The sequence below is a fragment of the Bos mutus genome, chromosome 4 (genome assembly GCF_027580195.1).
Source record: "Bos mutus isolate GX-2022 chromosome 4, NWIPB_WYAK_1.1, whole genome shotgun sequence".
NCBI lineage: Eukaryota > Metazoa > Chordata > Mammalia > Artiodactyla > Bovidae > Bos > Bos mutus.
In genome coordinates this window covers 67,604,989-67,631,546 of record NC_091620.1, presented here as the reverse complement: position 1 = coordinate 67,631,546, position 26,558 = coordinate 67,604,989, and the positions used below count along the sequence as shown (strand labels likewise).

The 26,558-nt window shown below is 33.9% G+C and overlaps 1 protein-coding gene across 1 annotated transcript in view; it reads right to left on the bottom strand.

Moving 5' to 3' along the window:
* Positions 1 to 26,558, bottom strand: part of CAPZA2 (capping actin protein of muscle Z-line subunit alpha 2) — a 56,433-nt gene that overhangs the window by 5,486 nt on the left and 24,389 nt on the right. The window contains exons 2-7 of the mRNA XM_005899133.3: positions 22,547 to 22,610; positions 17,289 to 17,340; positions 11,562 to 11,625; positions 7,028 to 7,234; positions 5,507 to 5,586; positions 2,206 to 2,284 (exon numbers count right to left, since the gene is read on the bottom strand). Of these exons, the coding sequence (XP_005899195.1) occupies positions 2,206 to 2,284; positions 5,507 to 5,586; positions 7,028 to 7,234; positions 11,562 to 11,625; positions 17,289 to 17,340; positions 22,547 to 22,610 (546 nt within the window). The remainder of the gene's footprint in view (positions 1 to 2,205; positions 2,285 to 5,506; positions 5,587 to 7,027; positions 7,235 to 11,561; positions 11,626 to 17,288; positions 17,341 to 22,546; positions 22,611 to 26,558) is intronic.

Sequence of the window (26,558 nt, the reverse complement as noted above, 5' to 3'; positions counted from 1 at the left end):
TCCACTAAGGCAATGGCATCCCACTCCGGTACTCTTGCCTGGAAAATCCCATGGACGGAGGAGCCTGGTAGGCTGCAGTCCATGGGGTCGCTAAGAGTCGGACACGACTGAGCGACTTCACTTTTCACTTTCATGCACTGGAGAAGGCAATGGCAACCCACTCCAGTGTTCTTGCCTGGAGAATCCCAGGGACAGCGGAGCCTAGTGGGCTGCCATCTATGGGGTTGCACAGAGTTGGACACGACTGAAGCGACTTAGCAGCAACAGCAGCATTTAACTCCTCAAATCCAAAGACATGAATTTATTCAATAAACAGTAATTAAATATAGATGACTGCTACTACAGGAGGTTACAGAAACATAAAGCTTTTTAAAAGACAATCCCTGACCTCATATTTCAACACAACACAGTAACAGGTATGTACAAAATACATTAGCAATACTCCAAACTCTCTCTGAAACTTAAAAAAGGACTTCAGAAAAGAGGTGACATTGTTTTGGGGTTTAGTAAAATGAGTATAACAGACTAGGGAAGATGAAGCAACTAAGCTTAGAGAAGAGTAGACTTTAGAAAGGCCTACAGGTACCTAGGACTGGCATGTGTGAGTTTGAGGAGGAAGAGGAGTGGCTGATAGAATACACAGGTAGGGGACAAGTCAACAGTAGGCCTTGTATGCTATGCAGTATTGTCTGGAATATCTAATAGGTGAATGTACCACTAAAATGGTTTCAAGTGGCAAGTAACATATCCAGATTTAAAATTTTTTTAAATCATCTTTCTGATGGCAATGTAAAAAAATAGATTGTGTGCATTAATTGCTCAGTCGTGTCTGACTCTGCGACCCCATGGACTGCAGCCCGCCAAGCTCCTCTGTCCATGGCATTCTCCAGGCAGGACTACTGGAGTGGGTTGCCATTTCCTTCTCCAGGCGATCTTCCCAATCCAGGGACTGAACTCAGGTCTCCTGCATTGCAGGCAGATTCTTTACCACCTAAGCCACCAGAGAAGCTCTAAAATGGATTAGGAGATGACAAAGGCTCCAGCAAATCAACAAAATAATGTAAACATTATATGCTAGGCATCATGTTAAGTGCTGAAGATAGCACCAGACAATCCTTATTCTTAACAAGCTTTAGCCCAACAGGGGCACCATCTCAGAAATTATGCAGGTGAGAGCTACTGAGGTCTGACTGAAGGAAAGAATAATGTCAACAATAACAGGTAACATTCATTAACACTTTATGTCTGGCTCTGTTCTAACCACTTTGCCCATATTAACTCATTTTCAAACAACTGTATGAGCTATTTCATTATTGCTATTTTTCTTCCTTTTTTTTTCTTAGCTGATGAGGAAATAAAAGCTTAAATGACTTCCTGATGTTACTCAACTGATAGAGCTGGGATTCAAACTCAGGCAATCTGGTTTCAGAATCCATGTTCATAACTTCTATTCTCTAGCCCTTAAGGGACAGTCACATCAAGACATAAATGTAACAGGACATAAGACTAGAAATAATATATTCTGGAGTCAAATGATAGAGCAGTGTGTTTCATCCAACTTTATTCCTTTATGGCTCTTAGCACAATACCTTTCATGATAGTTTTGTGATATAATAAATGTTACTGAATAAATAAGTGAACCAAGAAGAGACCAGTCAGTATTTCTCTGTAACTTATTTAATAATATTTATATTCAAATCCTCTTAGTTATCAGATTTCTTCTACATAAACATTTGAGCTTACATTGAGTCAGTTCTAGTGGGTTTCACATAAGCGAAATATGAGTACAGAAGATACTTAAGATATATGTAACATACATGTATTAATATATATACTTATACATCTACACACACACATATATTAATATTATATTTCATTCAACCACCCCAATTTAAAAGAACAGCACAACTCAACTCAGAAGATGCTTGGATGAACAAACTGTATGAAGAGCAGACCAAATGATAGCATCTAATTTTAGCTATGATTTTAGAATCCGTCAACTACCCCTGCAGATTTTTGATGACTAGGGAATGAACTGCAAAGTTATTTAAAAGATAAAATCAGCACTACTTTTTTCCCCCATTACCTCTCAACAAAGATCTGGGAAAGAAATAGCTACTGAGTACTATGAAAATATAAACATATGAATTAGTTGCTTCTCTGCTCAGAATTATCTAGACATCAGCAAACTAATTTATTTCATACCTGAATTTTCAAGATGCCAACCACCTGAGTGGTTGAAGGAGTGATTGTAAACTTCCACTCTGACCTCCAACGACCATTCCTTAAAAATAAAAACAGCAGCTGTAAATAAGGTAGGGAAAATAATTTGAATAAAATTTAAATTATTTAAATTCCAAACTTAAATTTACGCTACATAATGAGAATGTGGGGGATGGATGATGTATATTCATTTTTTTAATCACTGAAATACTCAAAAGAATCAAGAAGTTAAGTTTAGTTATGAACTACATTTAATTTAATCTTCGCCTTACTGATAAGGATCTACATAATGGATGCAATTTCAGAATTCTAAGGCTTAAAATACAGTTCAAAACTACATCAATTTTCTCAATTATGCCTTAATTAAGAAAAAACTGAATAAATATTCAGATTATCAAGGGCTTTCACAAGTTTACCATCCACTGAATGATACTAAGTACCATAGTTTTAAAAGAATGGATGGCAGTACAACATTCTTAGGGAGATTTTGATATTTGGAAAGAGAAGGGTTATAAGCATCAGATTTTTTTTCTTTCCTAATTTTAGATTTAGTTTCCAAATAAAAGGTACAACATCGTCCTCCTAGATTTCAAAATGATTTTTGGTATAAAAATTGGTACAGATTAATGGTAGGAAACTGTGACATTACAAATAAGCAACAAGCATGTTATTTATTTTTGTCTCTCAGATAACGGATTTTATTTTTTCCTGACAGCTTTTTCATAGCAACTTCTTTGCTTTCAACTTCTATTTGCTCTTTGCATGCTAAAGATGTATCCTGATATGTAAACTTATCAGTTTTTTTTTTTTTTTTAAACAATATGTAAATAGTCACAGAGCTAATGGTTCACTATACTGGCTTTGCTACAGAATTATTTCTGGGTTCCCTTCAATAGTCTTGCAATCTGACCAATCACAAAAACCTACAGTATGATAGTACTCTCAAACCTAAAATCAACACTTACTTGAGAAGTACTATAATTAGAACAAAGCATATGTTCTACAAAATAAAAGAAAACTTTGTAACATGTTCTGATTTTGAGTGACTCAATTCAGTCATTTTGGAAAAAGAACTTAGATCTATTCATTTTTATTTCACAATTCCAAAAGAGGTTATTCCTTTTATCTAGGTATTAGTATCAACAACTAGTGAGGTCTAAGCATACACAATTCTGATTTATAATAGCAATATGCACATATCACCACTGATTGTGAAAAGGAAAAAAAAGGAATTCCAAATCAAGCAATGGTACCACTTTGAGAGCTGTTTCAAAAGATCCTTCCAAAGGCATTACTATATAGTAACAGTATATTGCAATGTGTAGACAGTACCTTTCATCAATGGAGTGAAGTCAAGATTTCTTAGCCTTTGATTATAGTCTTCCCTTCTCTTCTATTAATGCTTTAATTACAAATGTGAATTTATTCAACAACCATTTATTAAGCCCCCAATACTGCTGGACATCAGCAAAACAGTAGAGACCAAGAAAAGAATGTCTCTAGTGAAATCTAAGAAATGTCCATGACTAGAATATTTTGATTTTTATTCTATCTGTATCTGATGTGAACTGAAGTAATATCATTGTACCAAAATATTTAGATTTTAGTGAGGATATTGCAATATGTGATGTCTAGTACTTTGGAATGTCATATAAAATTATCTTTTCCAAAAAGTGGAAGTAATTTTAGCTTCAATAATATAATGTTCACAGCAGTTTAGAAAACAATTTAGATATGTGAAGTGAAACATATACGCTGACACAAACTATTTCTGAAAACAGTAAATTTACTGTATTTATAAACTAGTAACTTTACTATAACATCTCTCAATATATTTTAAACTAAAACTAAGTAATGAGTCCAAATCTCAACAAGATTGATTTCATTGTAAGTATCCTGGCACAAACAGCATAAATTAATAGCAATTTTGTGAAGATTTATTTCTTAAGATACTGGTAAATCAATGTGACAAGTTTTTAGGCCTAAAATGGACAAAATACATTTATATTAAGGCCATACAAGTAAGTTAATACAACAGAACTTTTAGGAAACTTCAGCTTGTCAAGAAGGCATATATCTACAAATTGAATGGATTTTCCTTTAGTGATAAGGGATCTGCTTTCCTCCAAATGTTCCTGTAACCTTACATTTATTTCTGTGATGGTTAAGCAGTAGAGCAACCTTGGACCATAGATAAAACTAGTCCACAGGGGTTACTGATACATGCTATTTAACATACCACTAACCAACTCAGCTAACAAGTCAAAGACTAAAATATTTCAGGTAAATATTATAACCATACTTAATCTGAAGGGCTTAGCATGTAGTATCAAAAAATGGGGATAAAAGTAAAGATTTCATTCAATTCTGAACTTACAAAGTCTTGGAGAGCCACAGAATTTTATAATAGGAGAGATCTCAGAAATAGGATCGTCTAAGAATAAAAAGGCCCAACAACTTGATTAATAAAGGTCTAACATGAATAGGACTTCCTGGTGGCTCAGACGGTAAAGCGTCTGCCGATAATGCAGGAGACCCAGGTTTGATCCCTGGGTCGGGAAGATCCTCTGAAGAAGGAAATGGCAACACACTCCAGTATTCTTGCCTGGGAAATCTTATGGACGGAGGTGCCTGGTAGGCTACAGTCCATGGAGTTGCAAAGAGTCGGACTTGACTAACTTCACTTTCACTTTCAAGATGAGTAGGGAAAACCAGTATTTTGGAGAGCTGGACTTTTACAAGGCATAATCAAATGATTTGTACAAAAATTATAAGGCATGATTGTAATTTGCCTCACTGTACAAAACATGTCATTATTTCCTCATATAGGCCAACCAAACATAAAACAATCCATATGAAAACATCTACTTCAGAGTCATTAAAGTTCACACATAAAAATGATCATCCTTCATTTTATTAAGTATCTCTGTCTTCTTCCCCAATGTTAAGTCTCATTCAGCAACAACCCCTTCTCAGAATGAACATATAGGTCTGCCAACTGGTCTGCTCATAGGCACACATGTTCCCTTAGAATGCTGCTTGCTAGTCTAAAAAATACTCCTCCCTCTCCCACCTTTTTTTCACTGTCAACAGATTTACTGCTACCTTTAAATGGTTGGGTGGATTATAGAGCAGGTATTTCTCTCATATCAAAAGGCTGAAGTTTCATACTGTACTGTTCTTCGTCAATCATACACAAACAAGGTATAGGCTCAATCAATAAAGCAAGAACTACAAAGAATATAAGCAATGTAATAATTCCCCAAAACAAAATTTAACTTACCAAAAGTTTTTTGCTTGAAACTGATGGCTTTCTATGCATGCAATAATGGTTTGCTGTCCATCTATTTTTTTACCATATACCTTATTGGTAAAGAAAATAAACACAAGAGTGAATTTAGGGCCACAGAATGTCCAATTTTAAATATCTACAAAATATTGAAAACTGTATAGAATTGTGGCAAGAACTATAAAAGAATACAAAGTAGGTCATCACTCCAACATAGTAGCTAGGAAAACAAGTACTTATACATCGAATCACAGATTCTTAGTGAATCATAAAATAGTTCACAATTGATGAAGTACAACTTATTGGGAAAAAACTAACTGTACTCTCATATGTTCAAAAACATTTCACAATCTCGGGGTTGTCATTTCTCTAGACATTTAAAATAAAAAAGTACTGAAACAGAAGTGAGAAAGTTATTTTACTTATAACTGAGAAAGTTCACTAAGAGAATGCCTGTAATGGGTTGATGTTTTAATATTTCATCTCTTGCCAACTGTTTTAAAAGTAATGAATAATTTGTGTCTTTCCATCCCCTGGGGACAAGTGAGGACTCTTAACCATACTACCTTATCCTTGAGCTATTCTTCCAAAAGAATCCTAGTCAACACGCTTGTAACTGAAAGAACCTGTATGGTATTTCAGGTCATGGTGCTATACTTTTCAAATAATTACTGAGACTTAGATACTTAAGAGAACCATATGAATTTCTGTCCTAACCCAGCATCTTCTAAGAGTGAAATGGGGTGGCTATTGTTATAATAACAAAGTTGGGACAGAAGGTATAAACCAAGATGTACAGTCTTCTTAGATTGGTAGGCAGAGGCCAGGTTCACAGAACCTTGAAAGACATGTCCAGAAGTCTGGACTCTTTCCAAAGTGCAATGCAAAATCCTTGAAGAATTTTAAGCAGGAGATTTTTATAATTTGATTTGCATTTCAGAAGATCACTGGTTATGGAGAAGATCATGGAAGCACAAATGCAGGGGACTAAAAAGAATACTAGGTACAATTTTATGAAAGAAAAAAAAGTACTTCTACTTTCTATCATATTTTATCCTGAAAATAAAAACTAGGTTAAATCTATGAAAAAAAAACACATTAAAAATATAAGAAATTTGGTTATAAAGCACACAAGGAGAAGATTTCACTTCCAGTAATTTTATTTGTTTAAGATCTTGTAATTTAATGAAAAGAAGTCTGCTGTAAACTGATGGAGATGAGTCATGAACATGAGATTAAAGAATCTCATCATATCATGTTCCTCTAACCAATGTATGAGAAATTACTACTTGGATTTAATTCAAGGTACAACCATTTTCCCATTTTTAATGATTACAATAGATTTACTATCTAAAGTTTCTTTAGAAAACTAGTAAACATTCTCAGAAGTATTTACTTCAAAAAAATAGTTACTAAATGTCTATTCTGTAAGTTACTATAAATTTCAAGATATTACGAAAACACTTGTCATATTTACATAGGACAAAAGAGAAAAGTGCACACTGGGTGACTCACAGTGCAGACTCCATTTGGATAATGTTCTTTTACATAAGCTCGTAGAGCAGTTTCTACTGAAGTTCTCCATGATTCAATTGCATTTTCTGCTTCATATGGTCTTGGATCAGTTGCTTCCTTTCTTAAGTGATCAAATTTGAAAGAGATTCTGTTTTTTGGATCCAAAAACTTTCCATTTCCCAGGTCACCATGTTCTGTTATCAGTACCTTCGATGATGCAAAGAATTGTGGGAAAAAAAAATTTTTTTTTTTAATAGTACTTAAATACTGTCATACTAATATACATTCCTTAAGCTTTTTCTTTACAACTATAAAATAATTCTACTCCAAGCAATTGACCTAATCATATGGCATAACTAAAATACTTCAAATGATTAGACTATAAAGACAGTGAGGGTGGTCTTATTCAGTTTACATCAGTGGATCTCATTTTCTCCCAGTGTAACACCCAGCTACCCAGATGGGGGAAAAACTTCATCTTCTAACATCCTGCTGGAGTCAGGTTTGGTTTGGTTTTGGAGACCTACAAACAGGTTACTATTATCAGTCTCCAGTTCCTCAATACTAAGGAAACGGTAATAATCTTTAATGAGGCTACAAAGGAATGATTTTAATCCAGTTAGAATTCTCTTCAGTGTGTCTTACATTACTCGTGGGGCCACAATTTCACCTACTGTTAAGTGCCTGCTGCTTGTTTTTAGTAAGCTAATCATGACAGTTCTTTTCAATTGACTTCTGAATTAAAAAAAAAAAGTAATTTCTTCATTTATGTATATATTTCTTCATATATGCATAAATTTGATATTTTATACTTTGTTTTTAAAAATTTCACTTTCTTTCCCATGCAACTCTCCCAATATTTGACTCCATACCTATATCAGGACTCCCCCATCCCTCTGAAGTAAATTATGCAAATATAGGAGGTACCCTTTTAAATTTTTTCTAGTCACGTTATTCTATAGATACACATAAATACATACACATACATACATCGAGGGGTTTTATTTGGTCACTGTTCTTTGAAAATGGAATGAAAATGCACACATACTTTTCTGCATGGGGTTCTTTTCAACACCAATGCCTTATAGAAATCCTTCAAAGTCAACTGGTAAACTGCTCACCATTCTTTTAAATGGTTGCATACTATTCCTTGATACGGATACAACATAATTTATTCTGCCATTCCACTATGCTGGACCATCTTTTTATTTCCAGGTTGTTTTCTTTTTTGGGGGGAGGATCAAGCACATTAAAAATGTTGAAGTATTATAGGATATATATTCTAACATGCTAATGTTTCTATTTCCACTGGATGCTTCTGTTTCTCTTAGATTCTCAGCAGTGAGAACAGTAGGTAAAGTTTGTATATTTTTAATTTTTAACACATAATTAGATTGCTTTCTGAAAATGGCTGTGATAATCTACATTTCTAAGAACAATAAATGAGATGTTTCCCTTCATATTATCACCATCAACAAGCACAGAGTTCTTATCTTCAGTCTGATGAGCATAAAATATATCTCATTACTTTAATTATATTTCTCTGGCTAAGTCTAAATATCTCCAAGTTTGTGGACCAATTTTTCTTCAGTCAAATACCTTTTAATATTTTTCATCTGAGTGGTTTTTTCTTATTAACTTGTAAGTTTCCTTTATTTACGGTGATTTGTTTTATTCTACAGTTAAAATAATTGATATGCAGCAAAATGCCCATCTTTTCTTTTACAGTTTCTGGGTTTCCAGTCTTAAGATGGTTTCCCTTGCCCTTAAACTACACATGTAGATGCTTTCCTCCAAAAATTCTAGTCATTTTACAAATTTTTAATCCACTTGATGTTCATTTGTATACACTGTATGTGACAGAGGACCGGCTTAACTACATGGTATACATAGTTGATAGAAATCAGTTGTACCGAATACCCTTTATTATATACCTGTCCAAATTATAACCTTGTCACGTATAAAAATATTCATATAATTCTGAACTTGATATGCTGCTCTCCTGAACTGTTTGTCTATACAATATCACTCTGATACGACTTTACACTGGCTGTAAAGCATATTCTGCTACCAAACAATACAACTGTCTCTCGCCACTTTAAAAACCATTTTTCTAAGTGTTTTTTCATATAAAGTTTGTGAAAATTTTGACCAATGAAAAAAACTATCAGGATTTGAATCAAATTGCATTAAATTCATATTTTAGTTTTTATATAATTTAACTTTCTGCTTTAAAATAGAATTCACTATGCTTTTCCATTTGCTCAGAAACTATTTTATGTTTTTCAAGAAGATATCCATCACTTTCTTCACAATCCCATGCACTTCCTGTTAAGGTTTATGTTCAGTATTTGTTGTTTGGTCACTAAGTCATGTCTGACTCTTTGCAACCCCATGGACTGTAGCCCACAAGGCCTCTCTATCCATGGGACTCCCCAGTCAAGAATACTGGAGTGGGTTATTTCCTCCTCCAGGGGATCTTCCCAACTCAGGGATCAAACCCATGTCTCCTGAATTGGTAGGCAGATTCTTTACCGCTCAGCCACCAGTGAAGCCCCGTGTTCAGTATTACCACTATTTAAAATGAAACCTCTCCCCCTTCAATTATTTCTAGTGTAAAGTCCCTACTTGCCACAATAGGGGAAAGTTAATGCATTTTATATACTTACCTTAAATTCAGCCATCTCACAAAATTCTTTTAAGTCTAATAGGTTCTTTTGGTTGGGAGGTTAATTTATGGGAGTTTCTCACTACTTCTAAATACAAAAATCATGTCACCTAGGAGTTGTCTCTGCTTCAAAAGCTTTAAGAGTTCTCATTCTCTTGTCTTATTTGCGACCCTCCCATTTATGATACATAATAATGGTAACAAGTTGACATATCTAGATAGTTTTCTATTTTAACTAAAATCACATTATGTTTGTAATTTACTACTGTTTTTTGTTAAACAGTCTATTATATTTAAGAGGTTCTCTTCTACCTCTGTTTTACATAGGGTTTTTGTAATGAGGATTAGCTGCTGGATTTTTCAAACCCCTTTTCACCGTCCTTTGATATATCATAAGACTTGTTGGCTAATTGATAGAGCCATATATTGTCTTGGAACCACTCCTACTTTTCATAATAAATTCCATTTCGTCTTGGCATATCATTCTTCTGATATACTTCTGGATTCTATTTGTCAATATTTAAAAAGTTCTGAAATCTACAGTCATATGTCATATGAGAGATTAGTGTAGTGTGCTTTTTTGTTTTATATTTATTAGGTTTAAGTATTAAAATTATGATAGGTTCATAAAATGAATTTGAGAGCTACCCAACATTTTAAAAATATGCACTCCCTGGATCTAGCAAATCTTTTAGGGATTTACCTTAACAAAATGATGGTCCGTGTGCTCAGAGGTATAATGAGGTTCAGTACAGTACTGTTTATAACAGTTAAAAAAAAAGTGAACCCAAAATCTCCCAAGGGGGAAAAAAATTAACAGCTTTATAAAATGAAACCCACTATAAGCCTCTTATACACATGTGTGCATTTACACATATGCATAAATCTATTTGTCTTCCTATCTACCTATCCAGATTTACTTTTTCCCTTCAGTTATAAGTCATCTTCTGTTTAGTCTCTCTTTTTTCCCTGTAACTACATAACCAGGGGACCACATATTACATAATGCCAAATGCAAGCTTTAATTAGCCACTGAGACTGTTACTACTTTCTGTTGTGTTTTATCTATGAGCTCCTTCTTCTTATCTTTTATATAAATTGTGCCTCATATAAGCATAATATGAATACAACTACTGTTCAATTGACTTCCCTGGTGGCTCAGACGGTAAAGCGTTCGTCTACAATGCAGGAGACCTGGGTTTGATCCCTGGGTCGGGAAGATCCCCTGGAGAAGGAAATGGCAATCCACTCCAGTACTATTGCCTGGAAATCCCATGAACAGAGGAGCCTGGTAGGCTACAGTCCATGGGGTCACAAAGAGTCGGACACGACTGAGCAGCCTCACTTTCACTGTTCAATTATTAGTAACTTTAAACCAAAAAATGAAAAATAAGAATGCTAGTGACTTTTTGTGGCTCTTCTTTGCTTAGCGATTCCAACTTGCACTTTGGAAAGAAAGGATTTAATAATTACTAAATACTAAGTTACTCACATGAACAACTGCAGAATTCCAAAGTAACCAAATTATGACATAAATCTTACTAATATATATTCTAGATTTTGGATTAACATAGGATTGATATTTTCCCTATAAAAAACAATAAGGTAGATTTAAAGCAATTATCTTACAAAAGCTTAAAATAATTACATTTGAGTATTTTTAAAAGGGACTTTTTGCTAACAGCATTATTGGTCTCAACAAAAGAAACTACATTTTCAATTATTTTGCCCCTAATTGGCTATGGTTAAAATAAACACTTAAAAATTTTTTTTAAACATACCACCTTACAATTCTTGCAGGATACATTAACCATTGTAAGTGAAATAAAGAATAGCGGATCCTGTGTTTATATGAAACGTACATACCTGATCTTCATAACCTTCAATTTTTACTGGGGTAAACTGGTCCAAGTTATATTGTGCAAATGCACTAAAAAAGAAAAAAGTCGGTTATTTAAAATTATGTATTTAATGCTCTTAAAAAAATCACAAGCAATTCACTTGTCAATAAAAGTCTCCTGCACTGCACATGACAAGTTAAATAAAACTGTAATTCTCCACTATTGATCTTATATTAGGTATATATTATATAGATACGGCTTTATAAAAACTGATGAATGACATCCAGCTTTCAATATTTAGCTAGTATAGGCTCACTTATCACATCCACAAAAAGACGGGTTTGAACTAGATGACTTCCAAAGTTCCTTCTAGTTCAGAAAACACTCCATTTACCCACTCATCATCCATGCAAATATTTAGGTGTTAAGCACTCTATTAGACACACTGAAACCAGTAATTTCTCTGCCCCTACAGCCCAATCACCCATTTCTAAGTCACCTGTTCCTATAGTTAAGATATTTTTATGCCCTTTACTATGAGTCACTCATATCTTTTACTTTTCACCATGTATTTTCACTAATTTCTTTTATCTATTATTCAAATTCTGTTCATTATTTAAATGCAGCTCAAAACCATCTCTCTAAATAGAAATTTTAAATTTCTTCCTTTGGGCTCCAAAGGCCTTTGATATTGGGCTCCAATATGCCTCTATACTTTCTTCAGTTGGCTAGAAACTGAACACGTCTGACTCCCCACTGGGAAATCCCTAAGAGGTTTATTTGTCTCATCATCACAGTAAAGTCTGGTATTCACACATCTGTTAGTTAAAAGGCTATTTCTGGATATTTCAAAGTTTTTTAGATTTAGGAGTACCAAGACTTAAGTATGCCTAATTTTACTATGAAATATACTGAATTTATGCCTTTTAGCAAAGATGTCCAATTAAAACCACTTTTTAAGAAAACCCATGTTTTTTCCCCCTTACAAAAAGACAGAAATTTCTCAAAACTAAATTTAAAAAAAATTAAGAGTTAAAGCAATAGGAAAAAGGCAGAAGGTGGGAAAGAAGTACAGAGAAAGAGATTGCTTATATTAAAGAAATTCAATATCAAAAAATGAAATTGAAGCAGCAACAGGACTATGGCTATGCACTTACTCTGATGAAACTGCCGCTAGGCTACATTCTAAATGTTTTTATAATGCTTTCCAAACTTATGTTATATAGCTCTGGACAGTCTCAAGGACAGGTGATACATTAACTTTTGAGGATGAAACCAGGTTTGGAGATACTTCAAAAGTAATTCAGAATCAAGGGAACAATGAGGTGGGGGTAACACGATATTTGTTTGAAAATTTTTTCATAGGACAGTATAAATCAGAGTAATATAGTTCTAAAGTCAATCAATGATTTAAAGTGTATTTCTGTACTTTACAGATAACCTCAGAAATCTGCAAAATGAATTTGAATAAACACCTTTGAGAAATTCTGTACAAAGATTACAAATGAAGTCAACAAAAAGAATCAATACTTTCTCTCCTTATTCATCTAGTTAGCAATCATTTACTGCAACTATAACCACACACAAGAAAAACTGACGTTTCTACTCAAAGTTTTGATGTTTTTTGAAGTCATAAACATCTTGTTTTTATCACTAGGTACCGATTTCCTCAAAGACTAATCTTAAAAAATTAGAATATCAGGCATTTAATGTATATACCTCTTAAAACATGGACCAGGACATCCTGTCCCTGAAATTTGGTTTATAACAGAAGAGAAATATAGCTCACATTCCAAGGAAATTCAATTTATTTAAAAGTAACAAACATCACATAAATACTCCTTTGGATAAATAAAATTTCAATGCTTTCATCATACTTTATTCAAATGTATGACTATTTCATACCACTTATATAATTATGAATATTTTTGTGACCTTCATTAAACTTTATTCTGCACAGGAAAAACTTCTTTCAACAAATCAAGTTTCTTATTTCCTTAACTTAAAAAAAATTCACTAATTTTTGCACCTACATTAAACAACCCACATTTATTTACCACAGAAAACTCAAGAGGAAACAATTACTCTGAGAAGTACTATTGTTAACAGGTCATGAACAATGTACATTTCCTTTACTTTTTTAAGACTTTTGTCAACATGCTATATGCTATAAGAAAGAAAATAAATTTTACTTGGATATATAATTTAAAAGGTTTAAAGAACTTAGGAATAAGAGAGGCCATTCACTCAGAAACTAATAACTGAAGTCAAAGATATCAAGTAAACTGATTTCTATTAAGCACGTCAATCATTAACAGGGGTGGAAGCAACCCAAATGTCCACTGACAGGTGAATGGAAAAACAAAATGTTTATCCATTTTTTTATCCACAAAACACACACACAGCAAGTGTTAAAAAGGAAGGATGTTTTAACATGCTCCAACACAGGAGAACTTTGAAGACATTCTGTTAACTAGAAAAAACCAGTTACAAAAGGACAAATACTGTATGATTCCAGTTATAAGAGGTATCTGGGGAAGTCAAATTCATACAGAAAATAGAATATAATTCCCAGGGGCTAAGAGGAGGGGAGAATGGGAAATTGTAGAGTTTCAATTTGAGAAAATTTAAAAAAAGTTCTGGAAATGGATGGTGGTGATGGTTATACAAAATGTGTATGTACTTAATGTCAAAGAACTGTGTGCTTAAAAAACATTAAAAAGTTAAACTTTATATTAGGTATATTTTTCCCACAATAAAAAATAATATATAAACACTGCTATTAAAAGATAACAGGGCATAAAAGACCCCTAACAGCTAGTACAATCTTGAGAATGAGGAATAGAGCTGGAAGAATCATGCTTTCATATTCCAGAGTTATACAACTGGGTTGATCAAAAGGTTTGTTTGGGTTTTTCCATAAGATGTTAAGGAAAAACACAAATGAACCTTTGGGCCAATCTAATTCAAAGCTACAGTAATCAAAACAGTATGGTGCTGACACAAAAACAGACATACAGATCAATGGAACAGAGTAGAGAACCCAGAAATAAATCCACATACTTATGTTCAATTAATCTATGACAAAAAAGGCAAGAAATTCAATGGAGAAAAGACAGTCTCTTCAGAAAGTGGTGTGGGAAAACTGGACAGCGACATGGAAAACAATAAAATATGAACATTCTCTAATACCATATATGAAAATAAACTCTACCAGCCCCAACTGTAAGACTGGAAATCATAAAACGCCTAGAGGAAAACATAGACAACACTCTTTGATATACATCGCAACTAGTTTTCGATCCATCTCCTAAAGCAAAGTAAATAAAAGGAACCTAATTAAACTTAAAACGTTTTGCACAGCACAGGAAACCATCAACAAAACAAAAAGACAAAATAATGAACAGGAAAAAATATTTGCAAATGATATATAACTGATAAGGAATTAATATCCAGAATATATAAAAAGTTGATACAAATCACAATTAAAAAAAACAAACCACCTGATTAAAAAATAGGCAGAAGAACTGAATAGACCTTCTTCCAAAGAGGACATACAGAAGATCAACAGGCAAATGAAAAAATGTTCAACATTACTAATCATTAGGGAAATGTAAATCAAAACCAAAGTGAGATATCACTTCATACCTGTCAGAACGGCTAGTATCCAAAAGAACATAAATAACAAATGCTAGAAAGGATGTGGAGAAAAGGGAACCCCCCTACACTGTTGGTGGGAGTGTAAATCGGTGTAACCACAGTGAAGAACAATATGGAGCTTTCTCAAAAAACTAAAAACAGAACTGCTTTATGACCCAGCAATTCCAGTCCTTCGTTTATATTGGAAGAAAACGAAAAAACTACTTCAAAAGGATACCTGCACCTCAATGTTCATAGCAGAATTATTTACAATTGCCAAGATATGGAAGCAATCTAAGTGTCCACCAACAGATGAATGGATAAAGAAGTAGGTAAATATGTACTATGGGATACTACACAGCCATAAAAAATACTGAATTTTTGCCACTTCCAACAACATCGGTGGACATGGAGAGCATTTATGCTAAGTGAAATAAGTCAGTGGGAAACAAGTATTGTATGGTATCACTTATATGTATAATCTAAAAATAGGACAAACTAGTGAATATAACAAAAAAGAAACAGACTCACAGATATGGAGAACAAACTAGTGGTTATCAGTGGGGAGAGTGAAAGGGGGTAGGGCAAGAAAAGGGCAGGGGATTAAGAAGCACAAACTATTGTGTATAAAATAAATAAGCTACAAGGATGTATTGTACAACAGGGAATATAGTCAGCATTTTGTAGTAATCACTCATGGACTATAGTTTTAAAAAGCTGTGAATTATTATGCTGTACACCTATAACATATGTAATATTATATATCAACTATACTTCAATTTAAAAAGTGGGGAAAAGATAATAGGAATTTAAATCAGAAATGTCTAGAAGTCTGTTGAACCTCCACCTTCATTAGAATTAACTCTAAAAAGCAAATTTATTTGATAAAGCCTTCAAACATTACAAAAAAAAAAAATTAGAGCAAAATTTCCCCATTAGTCAAGATTTCACATTCTGGTAGTATTCTAAGATGAAAGTAGGTGGCTGTATGGATACTGAACACTTTGTAAGGCATCTTAAAGTTTAATTTCATCATTTTCCAATGAGTAAAGAAGTTAGTTAAAATATGGGTCCACAGGCCTTATTCAAGAAAGTGAGGCAAGAAAAGAAAACAAATTATCTCTCTGAAATCTTAAGATAGTTGTGACAAGTCATGATTGTGGTCACTGGTCCAAAGATGACATACTAAGATTTAGAACTGCTTAGTGATTCTTTGGAGAAGGCGATGGCACCCCACTCCAGTACTCCTGCCTGGAAAATCCCATGGATGGAGGAGCATGGTGGGCTACAGTCCACGGGGTTGCGAAGAGTCGGACACGACTGAGCGTCTTCACTTTTACTTTTCACTTTCGAGCACTGGAGAAGGAAATGGCAACCCACTCCACTGTTCTTGCCTGGAGAATCCCAGGGTCGGGGGAGCCTGGTGGGCTGCCGTCAGTGGGGTCGCACAGAGTTGGATACAACTGAAGCGATTTACCAGCAGCAGCAGCAGTGATTCTTTCAATCACTCACAAATCTAGTAAATACTTATTAAGTAAGCATTTGTCAGATACTGTGTTAGGTATTTATGGACAAATAAGTTCCTAACCCTCAAAAATCTAGTTTTTAAATTGGAGTACAGTTGATCTGTAATATTTCAGGTGTACAGCAAAGTGATTCAGTAATACAAACATATACATTCTTTTTCAGATTCTTTCCCACTACAGGTTATGATAAGATATTGACTATAGATCCCTGTGTTATATGGTAGTCGGTCCTTCTCAAATATCTATTAGGATCAAGCATTTAATAAAAAGTTAAGCTTGCATAAAATTGAAAGTATCACGATTTCAAAAATCAAAGTTTCTAAAATAATTTTATCCAACTGTGCAAATGTCAAAATGTAGTATTAAGTATTGGTATTAAGTATATAAGTCACACACAATGAATACAGAGTTTCATGTATAAGTCGTGTCTCTATATTCCTCTGTGGTCAAAATATTTCTCTTCTAATCTAGTACATATATATGAACTTGATGTACATGTATCTGTTTCATGGATTAGTACCTAAAAATCCCTTTAAAAGTTTTTCCCATGTCACTTTAATTATGTTAATATAATACATAATACTTACTGGGCTGCTCCTTCCCTGAGAAGATTATCATTATTAAGTAGTAACCGAACATCTGCAAAACAAACATTATGTTTTCAGTATTACTATTTTCCTATACTTGAAATTTCTATGGACTGAATTTATTTTAGTCATGTATTAGCCTCCTAAACACCCCCCAAAATATGTACAGAAGATCAAAATATTACTGTGATGACCAAAATAACCACGGAAACACATCATGGTGTTAATAAGAAAAGAAAAGATTTTGGAAAGGAAATAGGAGATGGAATGAAAAAAAATGTGTTATTTCAAATGCAGGCAGACTGAGACTGTAACCAGCTATACCTGTAACTTTCTTCTTTGTGTCTCCAAAGAATAAAGTGAAGATAAGCTACACCAAAAAGATGATGTGAACAGATCTGCAAAAGATTGAGGACTATGCCTCTTAGTGTGACAATACTATCATGAATCTCAAAGGAATCTGCTTTATGGAAAAAGTGATTAAAACAAGAAACAGCTTGTGAACACAGTACAGATGCAGGCTTTTTGTTTCTCAAACATTCTCATATTCAACAACAGATGAATGTGTTTAGTGGGATACGGATAACTACTTTACTTGAGTAATCTCATTTTGTTTGTTGGTTCTTAACTTTGTCCTAATTTTAGACTCAACTATGCAGATATGTATCTATTAATCGTTAAAACAAAACTAAAACTTTTAGTTGGGAAAAAAAAAAATCACAAAATTTCACCAGAAACCAAACAAAATTCTATTCTAGTCTTGGTATATTTTCTTTCATTATTTTCCCTACACACTTGGCTATTGTACATAATTGCTATCATAAAATATACATATAACAAAGTATCCTAATTTTTTCATTAAATGAAAATAACACAAATAACTTAAGAAATTAAGTGTTAAATACAACACAGACAATAGTTCTTATAAATAGTGTAAAATTGGGCTTCTAGTAGATATAATGTAGATATGCATTCATCAACATGGAAATAAATATACAATAAACAGGAAAGAGAAAACTCATCATGTATAGTACTACACTTATGTAATGTTATATACATGAGTATGAACTGAGAAACGTTTTAAGTATTTTATTCAAACAGTGAAGAAGACAGGGTAGAATTCTGTGTGATTCTAGATTCTCTTCTGCACTTTAGAAATTTTAGAATGACTACGAATCAATAAAAATATAAAGTTATTCCAAAGGAAAAAATACTACCTATTCACATACCTCTTTTCAGCAGTAGGTCACAATTAAAAAAAAAAAAATCTCTTTGACTAACCACTAATATAAATCCAATTTAATTCCTAAATTAACTGATTTTAAACAATGGAAGCTTCTGCCTAAAAAACTAAAACAAAGATATTCACAAAGTAAACTGGCAATTCTACTTGACACATATGATTCCTGTATCTTCAGTATTTAAAGCACAAGCATTAACAGTGGTTTTGCACAGTAGTGTCTCTTCTCCCATTTAAATCGGAAAGTAATTTAAAAGCAGAATCTATTGATCCTGTTACCTTTACTCTGGAAAAAAAAAGTTCAAACTTTTATCATATGTAGAATACAATGAAAGAAACAGAGAAGAATTTGAATAAAATAAAAACTACTCTTAAGGGATGTGGTTTGGTGGGAGTCTAAAAAAACAAAGAACAGTATACATTTCAGAGCTCCTGCCCAGATAACACATCAGTTCCAGAAAACTAAGACCAAAAATCTATGTGGGGAAACAGCATTTGGGAAGCACTAATTTGACAAGATTATGACTCTGCATTTCTAATCTTTGTGGAGTCCATGAAATTATTCTGATGTTAATGTTATCAACAAAAATAGCATAAAAATAATCAAATGCATATGAGATTTTTTTTCCCTTCAAATATTTAATTCCTTTCGTTTTTTTTTCCATTGGTTAGGGGTTTATTACAAACCTTCTACTAAATAGGTACACTTGATTAAATCATTGGCCATTTGTGTTAAGTTCCAATCTTTTTTTTTTTTTTTGGTAATAAATTTTATTTTTTTTTTTAAATTTTATTTTTTTTAAACTTTACAATATTGTATTAGTTTTGCCAAATATCGAAATGAATCCGCCACAGGTATACCTGTGTTCCCCAACCTGAACCCTCCTCCCTCCTCCCTCCCCATACCCTCCCTCTGGGTCCCAGTGCACCAGCCCCAAGCATCCAGTATCATGCATTTAATTCCTTTTTAACACTAATATACTCTTTCAGTTAAAACCTACATATCTTGTATCTCCCACTTCCATTCCACAGCCCCAGCCTAGGCCTACTGAATGGCTTATCCTGAATGCCAAAATCTACTGGACCTCAACACAGAATGTATTAACTCAACATTAATTTCCAATGAGACTTACAAAAGCAATTTCTAGGACTCATATATTCTTCAAGGGTCTTTCTGATGAATACATTTGTAAGGCATTTAACTCAAAACAGTACGTGAAAAACTTCTCTCAGAATTATAATTTTTCTTGGCTCTGTAAATTGTACAGGAGTTTGGGAGCCACTGACTTTAGTGCAATTTCCCCCTTATCAAGCTAAATGCCAATTTTGACCCAAGGGAAAAGAGACTCTGTCTTCTTTAATGTCCCAACCATCAAACATATTAATGGGTATTTAGATTAAAAAGGCTGAATATTAAAACAGAATTTAAGCCCTACAGGAAACAAGTATTTTTTGAATTCTCCCCAGCTTCCCAACTTATTGCTTCAGATTTTATAGTTATCTTGAAAGGGAGAATATTTTAACTTTCAGATTTTTCACAATATAGACTACCATTCTTCCTGAGTATAGCTCAGTGGTTAAATTTTTAAATGCGTAACAACTGCCATATGTAACTCTATGTACTAAATCATACATTAATACAGTTTGTGGATAATTTAGGGGATTTTTCTAGGGTATTTTAGGATTTGAAATGGTTGAGCTATTTCAAATTCTAAAAGATGATGTTGTTAAAGGGCTGCATTCAATATGACAGCAAATTTGAAAACTTAGCAGTGGCCACAAGACTGGAAAAGGTCAGTTTTCATTCCAATCTCAAAGAAGGACAATGCCAAAAAATGCTCTAACTACCACACAATTGCACTCATTTCACATGCCAGCAAGGTCATGCTCAAAATCCTCCAAGCAAGGCTTCAACAGTACGTGAACTGAGAACTTCCAGATATACGAGCTGGATTTAGAAAAAGCAGAGGAACCAGAGAACAAATTGTCAACATCTGCTGGTTCACAGAAAAAGCAAGGAAATTCCAGAGAAACATCCATCTACTTCTGTTTCACTGACTAAGCTAACGCCTTTGACTGTGTGGATCACAACAAACTGTGAAAAATTCTTAAAGACATGAGAGTACCAGATCATCATATCTGTCTCCTGAGAAGCCTGTATGCAGGACAAGAGGCAAAAGTTAGAACCGGACATGAATAATGCACTGGTTCAAAATTGGGAAAGGAGTATATAATGGCTGTATATTGTCACCCTGTTTGCAGAGTACATCATGTGAAAGGCCGCGTTGGATGAAGCACAAGCTGGAATCAAGATTGCCAAGAGAAGTATCAATAATCTCAGATATGCAAATACCACCACCCTTACGGCAGAAAGCAAAGAGGAACTAAAGAGCCTCTTGATGAAGGTGAAAGAGGAGAGTGAAAAAGCTGACTTAAAACTGAACATTCAAAAAATGAAGATCATGGCATCTGGTCCCATCACTTCATGGCAAACAGATGGGCAAACAATGGAAACAGTGACAGACTTTATTTTCTTGGGCTCCAAAATCACCACACATGGTGACTGCAGCCATGAAATTAAAAAACGCCTGGCTTCATGGAAGAAAACCTATGAAAAACCTGAGAGCATATTAAAAAGCAGAGACATCACTTTGCTGACAAAGGTCTATATAGTCAAAGCTATGGTTTTTCCAGCAGACATGTATGGATGTGAGAGTTAGACATAAAGAAGGTGGTGTTGATGCTTTCGAATTGTGGTGTTTGATAAGACTCTTGAGAGTCCCTTGAACTGCAAGGAGATCAAAGCAGTCAATCCTAAAGGAAATCAATCCTGAATATTCACTGGAGGGACTGATGCTGAAGTTGAAGCTCCAATACTTTGGTCACTGATGTGAAGACCTGACTCACTGGAAAACACCCTGATGCTAGGAAAGATTGAAGGCAGGAGAAGGGGATGACAGAGGATGAGATGGCTGGATGGCATCACCAACTCAAAGGACATGAGTTTGAGCAATCTCCGGGAGATGGTGAAGGAAAATGGAAGCCTGGCTATGCTGTAGTCCATGGGGTTGTAAAGAGTTGAACACAACTGATTGACTGCACAACAGCAACAATTTTTGCCTCATTTTTTGACTTTCAAAACTGATCTTTTCTGAGGTGAGATTCCATTATATCTTATACTATGAATGAAAATGAATGATTAAACTTCTTAAAAAAACAGGTTTAAATAGCTAACTGTGGAGTAGAATGGCTAAAAAATGAAACTGAATAACCCATTTAAGACCATAGTAAAGGCCAAATATTTGAAGTAGAAGTAACACATTTTTTAAAGTACTTATGGCAGCTTATTCTCAAAACTGTTTTTAAAAAGTTTTGTATAAAGATCACTACAAGCCATTTTCTGCATGACCGTTTCAATGTTTCAACCACATTGTTCTTTCTGTTAAAAAGGAAGTATTTTAGAGTTTTTACAGCAACCAGGAGACTATGTTATATTTAAATTTCTCATCTATGGGTGAACAATTATAAAACTGTTTGCCATATAGTGTGAGGTTTACAGAAAGGCATACTGGTAACTGATTTATGAGCTATAACTTAAACAACAAATTTTTTTACATGTGATGTCATTTTCTAAGCAGGTGAAACAGGCATGGTGAAACAGTGTTTCTCCCTTTCTTGGCTGTTCTTATTTATCTACTAAGCTTTTCTTTAAAAGAAATACAAAAAATGCATCTCACAATTCCAAAGAATAGTTAAATTAAAATCTTCTTGTCTTTTTAAATGATTTAATGTTATTCTTTTAGAGGATTAAAATTTATCAGGTACAATAATCGTATGTCATAAATATATTATATTGTAGACCTTACATAATGCAGCCTGACAAACATTTTCATTGCAATTCAGAAAATACAGATTTTTCTACCCATTCTCTTTAGCTTAGATACTGGTTATGTAATTTATTCTTTAAAGAATGAGTATTGGATACATCAAGCCTTACTGTTATGAATTAAACACTCACCATTAAACACTTCATTAAATTCTCCAGGAGGAGCATGAATGATGAACTTGGCTGCTATGCGCACCTGAAACAGAAATGAAGATATAAATGTTCTATAGCATAAGCCTCTGCTAAAACAACCAAAGAACCATGTGGAATTATACTGCTTCAAAATTCTATTGAAAATGGCTTTAAGATTTTAAAGACTGACTTTTTTTTCACTCAAACACCCTAAAGTTATTACTCTTTTAATTATTTAATATAATCACAATGCATAAGCTGAATGCAGATAAACTATACATATAACTAATGCATTTAAGGATTCAAAGCTGCCTACATAGAAAGATTTTCTTATAAGCAAATTTTTCTTTTAAACTAAAATGGAAAAAAATGACCCACCAAGAAAATTTATATGTATGAAGAATTAAGAAACATTTAGGTACAACAAAAAAAAACATATGCATGTGTCTATACATGTATATATACAGATGTGCTTATCTATAAAGTCTATCTATAAAGATAGACTATAGATAGACTTTGTATCTATAAATAGACTAGTCTATTTATTTATAGACTATCTATAAATAGATAGTCTATAAATTTATCTATCTATAAATTAGTAAAAAGAAGAATGTAGAGAGGAAGAAAGCATAAATTCAAAATGCTCTGAACATGACACCTGACTGAATCTTGGGAAATTTTAGCTCAAAAACAAGTGAGAGACAAATATCAATAGGTATGAAACTGAAATTTGAAACTGTTAGTCACTCAGTTGTGTCCGACTCTTTGTGACCCCATGGACTATAGCCTGCCAGGCTCCTCTGTCTGTGGCCTTCTCCACGCAAGAATGCTGGAGTGGGCTGTCATTCCCTTCTCCAGGGGACTGAACACAGGTCTCCTGCATTGCAGGCAGATTCTTTTCTGTCTCAGCCACCAAGGACGCACCATCAACAGGTATACTGACAGACATATTTCAAGAGAATAAGGGCTATATTACAGTGATTAACACTAATGAATACATACATATATATATATATTTTTTTGAAAGGTTAGATGACAAGCAAAGTATTATTATTTAGTAAAGAAATTATGAGTAATTATAATAATTTCCCAATCACTATACAATAACCTTCAACTGATCTTGTCAGATATGTACATTCATGCTGCTGCTGCTGCTAAGTCGCTTCAGTCGTGTCCAACTCTGTGAGACCCCATAGACGGCAGCCCACCAGGCTCCCCGTCCCTGGGATTCTCCAGGCAAGAACACTGGAGTGGGTTGCCATTTCCTTCTCCAGTGCATGAAAGTGAAAAGTCAAAGTGAAGTCGCTCAGTCGTGTCCGACTCTTCGCAACCCCATGGACTGCAGCCTATCAGGTTCCTCCATCCATGGGATTTTCCAGGCAAGAGTACTGGAGTGGGGTGCCATCGCCTTCTCCGATGTACATTCATGAGTCCTACCCAACCAACTGAATTAGATTCTGGAAATGAGGCCCAGAACACACTACTGAGAGAAGCTTTCCAGGTGATTTTTAAAATACACACTCTAAGTAGTCACTGAATTAAGGGACCACACTTGGCAAAAACAAAAGCCTTATTTCATACTGTCTACTGTCACTGTTCTGATGTGGAAACTAAAAACAATGGAAAAGGAAATAGTCCTAGATCTATAAAGAAATCAAATTTATTGTTAAAAGCATTTCAACAAACAAAAACTTCAGGTTTTCTTCTAACAGGTATTTAAGGAAGAAATACCAATTCTTTACTAATTATTTCAGAAAACAGAAGTGAAAACAACTTACAACTTTTTAAAAAAGAACAGCATTATCTTATACCAAAGACTAAAATACTATAAGAAACACAACTCAAAGACCAAAATCCTCCTGAAGGTAGATGCAAAAATCCTCTCAATAAAATATTAGCAAATTTAATCCAATTATATATAGAAAGGATAACACATCACAACCAAGTGGAGTTTATCCCGGAAATGTAGGGCTGTTTCAGTATTTGAAAATAAATGTTGTAATTCATGATATCAACTGATTAAGATGAAAAGCCACAACTACCTCAACAGAAGCAGAAAATTATTTAATAACATTCAACAACCAATAATGATAAAAATTCTTAGCAAACTAAAAAGACAGTGTCTTTAATCTGATAAAAGATATTTTCAAAAAAGCCTATAGCTAACATCATCCTTAGTGGTCAAAGACTGAAAGCTCCCACCTAAAATCAGGAACAAGACAAGCATGTCTGTTCTCATCCCTCCTATTTAACATCACACTGAGAGCGCAATAAGGTAAGAAAAAGGAATGAAAGGCAATTTCATAAATAAAACTTTCTACTTGCAAACATGATTCTTTCCAATGAAAAATCCCAAGGAGTCTTAAACAAATAAAGGAAAACTACTCAAAAACCTAAAAAACTTTCGTGGAGTAGGAAATGGCAACCCACTTCAGGATTCTTGCCTTGAAAATTCCATGGACAGAGGAGCCTGGCAGACTACAGTCCATGGGGTTGCAAAGAGTTAGACAAGACTAAGCAAGAGGAGCAAGCAAGAACCTATAACTTAGGTAAAAATCTAACAAAATATGTGCAAGACTAATATTCTACACAAAACTGATGAAAGAAATCAAAGAAGCTCTAAATAAACAGATATGCTGGGTTCAAGGATTGGAAGTCTCCTTATTGTAAAAATAACAATTTTCCCCAAACTATTCTACAAATTCAATGAATGCCCAATCAAGATCCAAAAAGAATTTATTTGATACATATCAATAAGCTGATTCTAACACCAATGCTTCCTATACTATTATTTTTCTACGTTTGAAGAATCCAATGAATGCAGATTATTTTGGCTATGTATTAATATGCCCTCCCTTAAATGCAAACAAGATCAAGAAATCACTTTGATGCCCAGAACAGCCATAAACACCACCAAAGTATTAAAAAAAAAAAAAAATTTGCCTAGAAAATTAGAAGGAATAAATATTATTCACACCCTCAGTAGCAAATGGGCTTCCCTTGTGGCTCAGCTGATAAAGAATCTACCTGCAATGTGAGAGACCTGGGTTTGATCCCTGGGTTGGGAAGATCCCCTGCAGAAGGAAAAGGCTACCCACTCCAGTATTCTGGCCTGGAGAATTCCATGGATTGTTTAGTACATGGACTCTATAGTCCATGGGGTTGCAAAGAGTTGGACACCACTGAGCAACTTTCACTCTCAGTAGTAAACACCAAGGAGTAATGGCAAATGGAATAGAATAGCCAAAGCAATTTTGAAAAAGAACAAAGTTGAAAAGTTCACATCACCTAAGCTACAGTCATATACAGATCATAATGGAATAGAATACAAAGCCCAAAAATAAACCCATATACCTCAGTCAATTAATCTTTGACAAAGGAGGCAAGAATATACAATGGAGAAAAGACAGTCTCTTCAGCAAGTGGTATCAGGAAAGGCACATATAAATCAATGAAGTTAGAACACTGGCTCACATCAAAACACAAAATGGCTTAAAACACATATAAACTCAAAATGGCTTACAGATTTAAATATAAGACATGATACCATAAAACTCCTAGAAGAGAATATAGGCAAAACATTCTCTAACCTAAATCTTACCAATGTTTTCCTGGATCAGTCTCCCAAGACAAAAGAAATAAAAGCAAAAATAAAAAATGGGACCCAATCAAACTTTTATGCTTTTGCACAGCAAAGGAAACCATAAATAAAACGAAAAAACATCCTATTTGGGAGAAAACATTTGCAAATGATGTGACCAATAAGGGCTTCGTTTCCAAAATATAATACAAACATCTCATACAACAACAACACAACTGAATCAAAAAATGGGCAGAAAACCTAAACACACATTTCTCCAAGAAAGACATACAGATGACCAACAGACACATGAAAAGATTCTCAACATCGCTAATTATTAGAGAAATGCAAATCAAAATTACAATGAGGTAACAACCACCTCACACGTCAGAATGGCCACTGTTAAAAAATCTACAAATAATAAATGCTGAG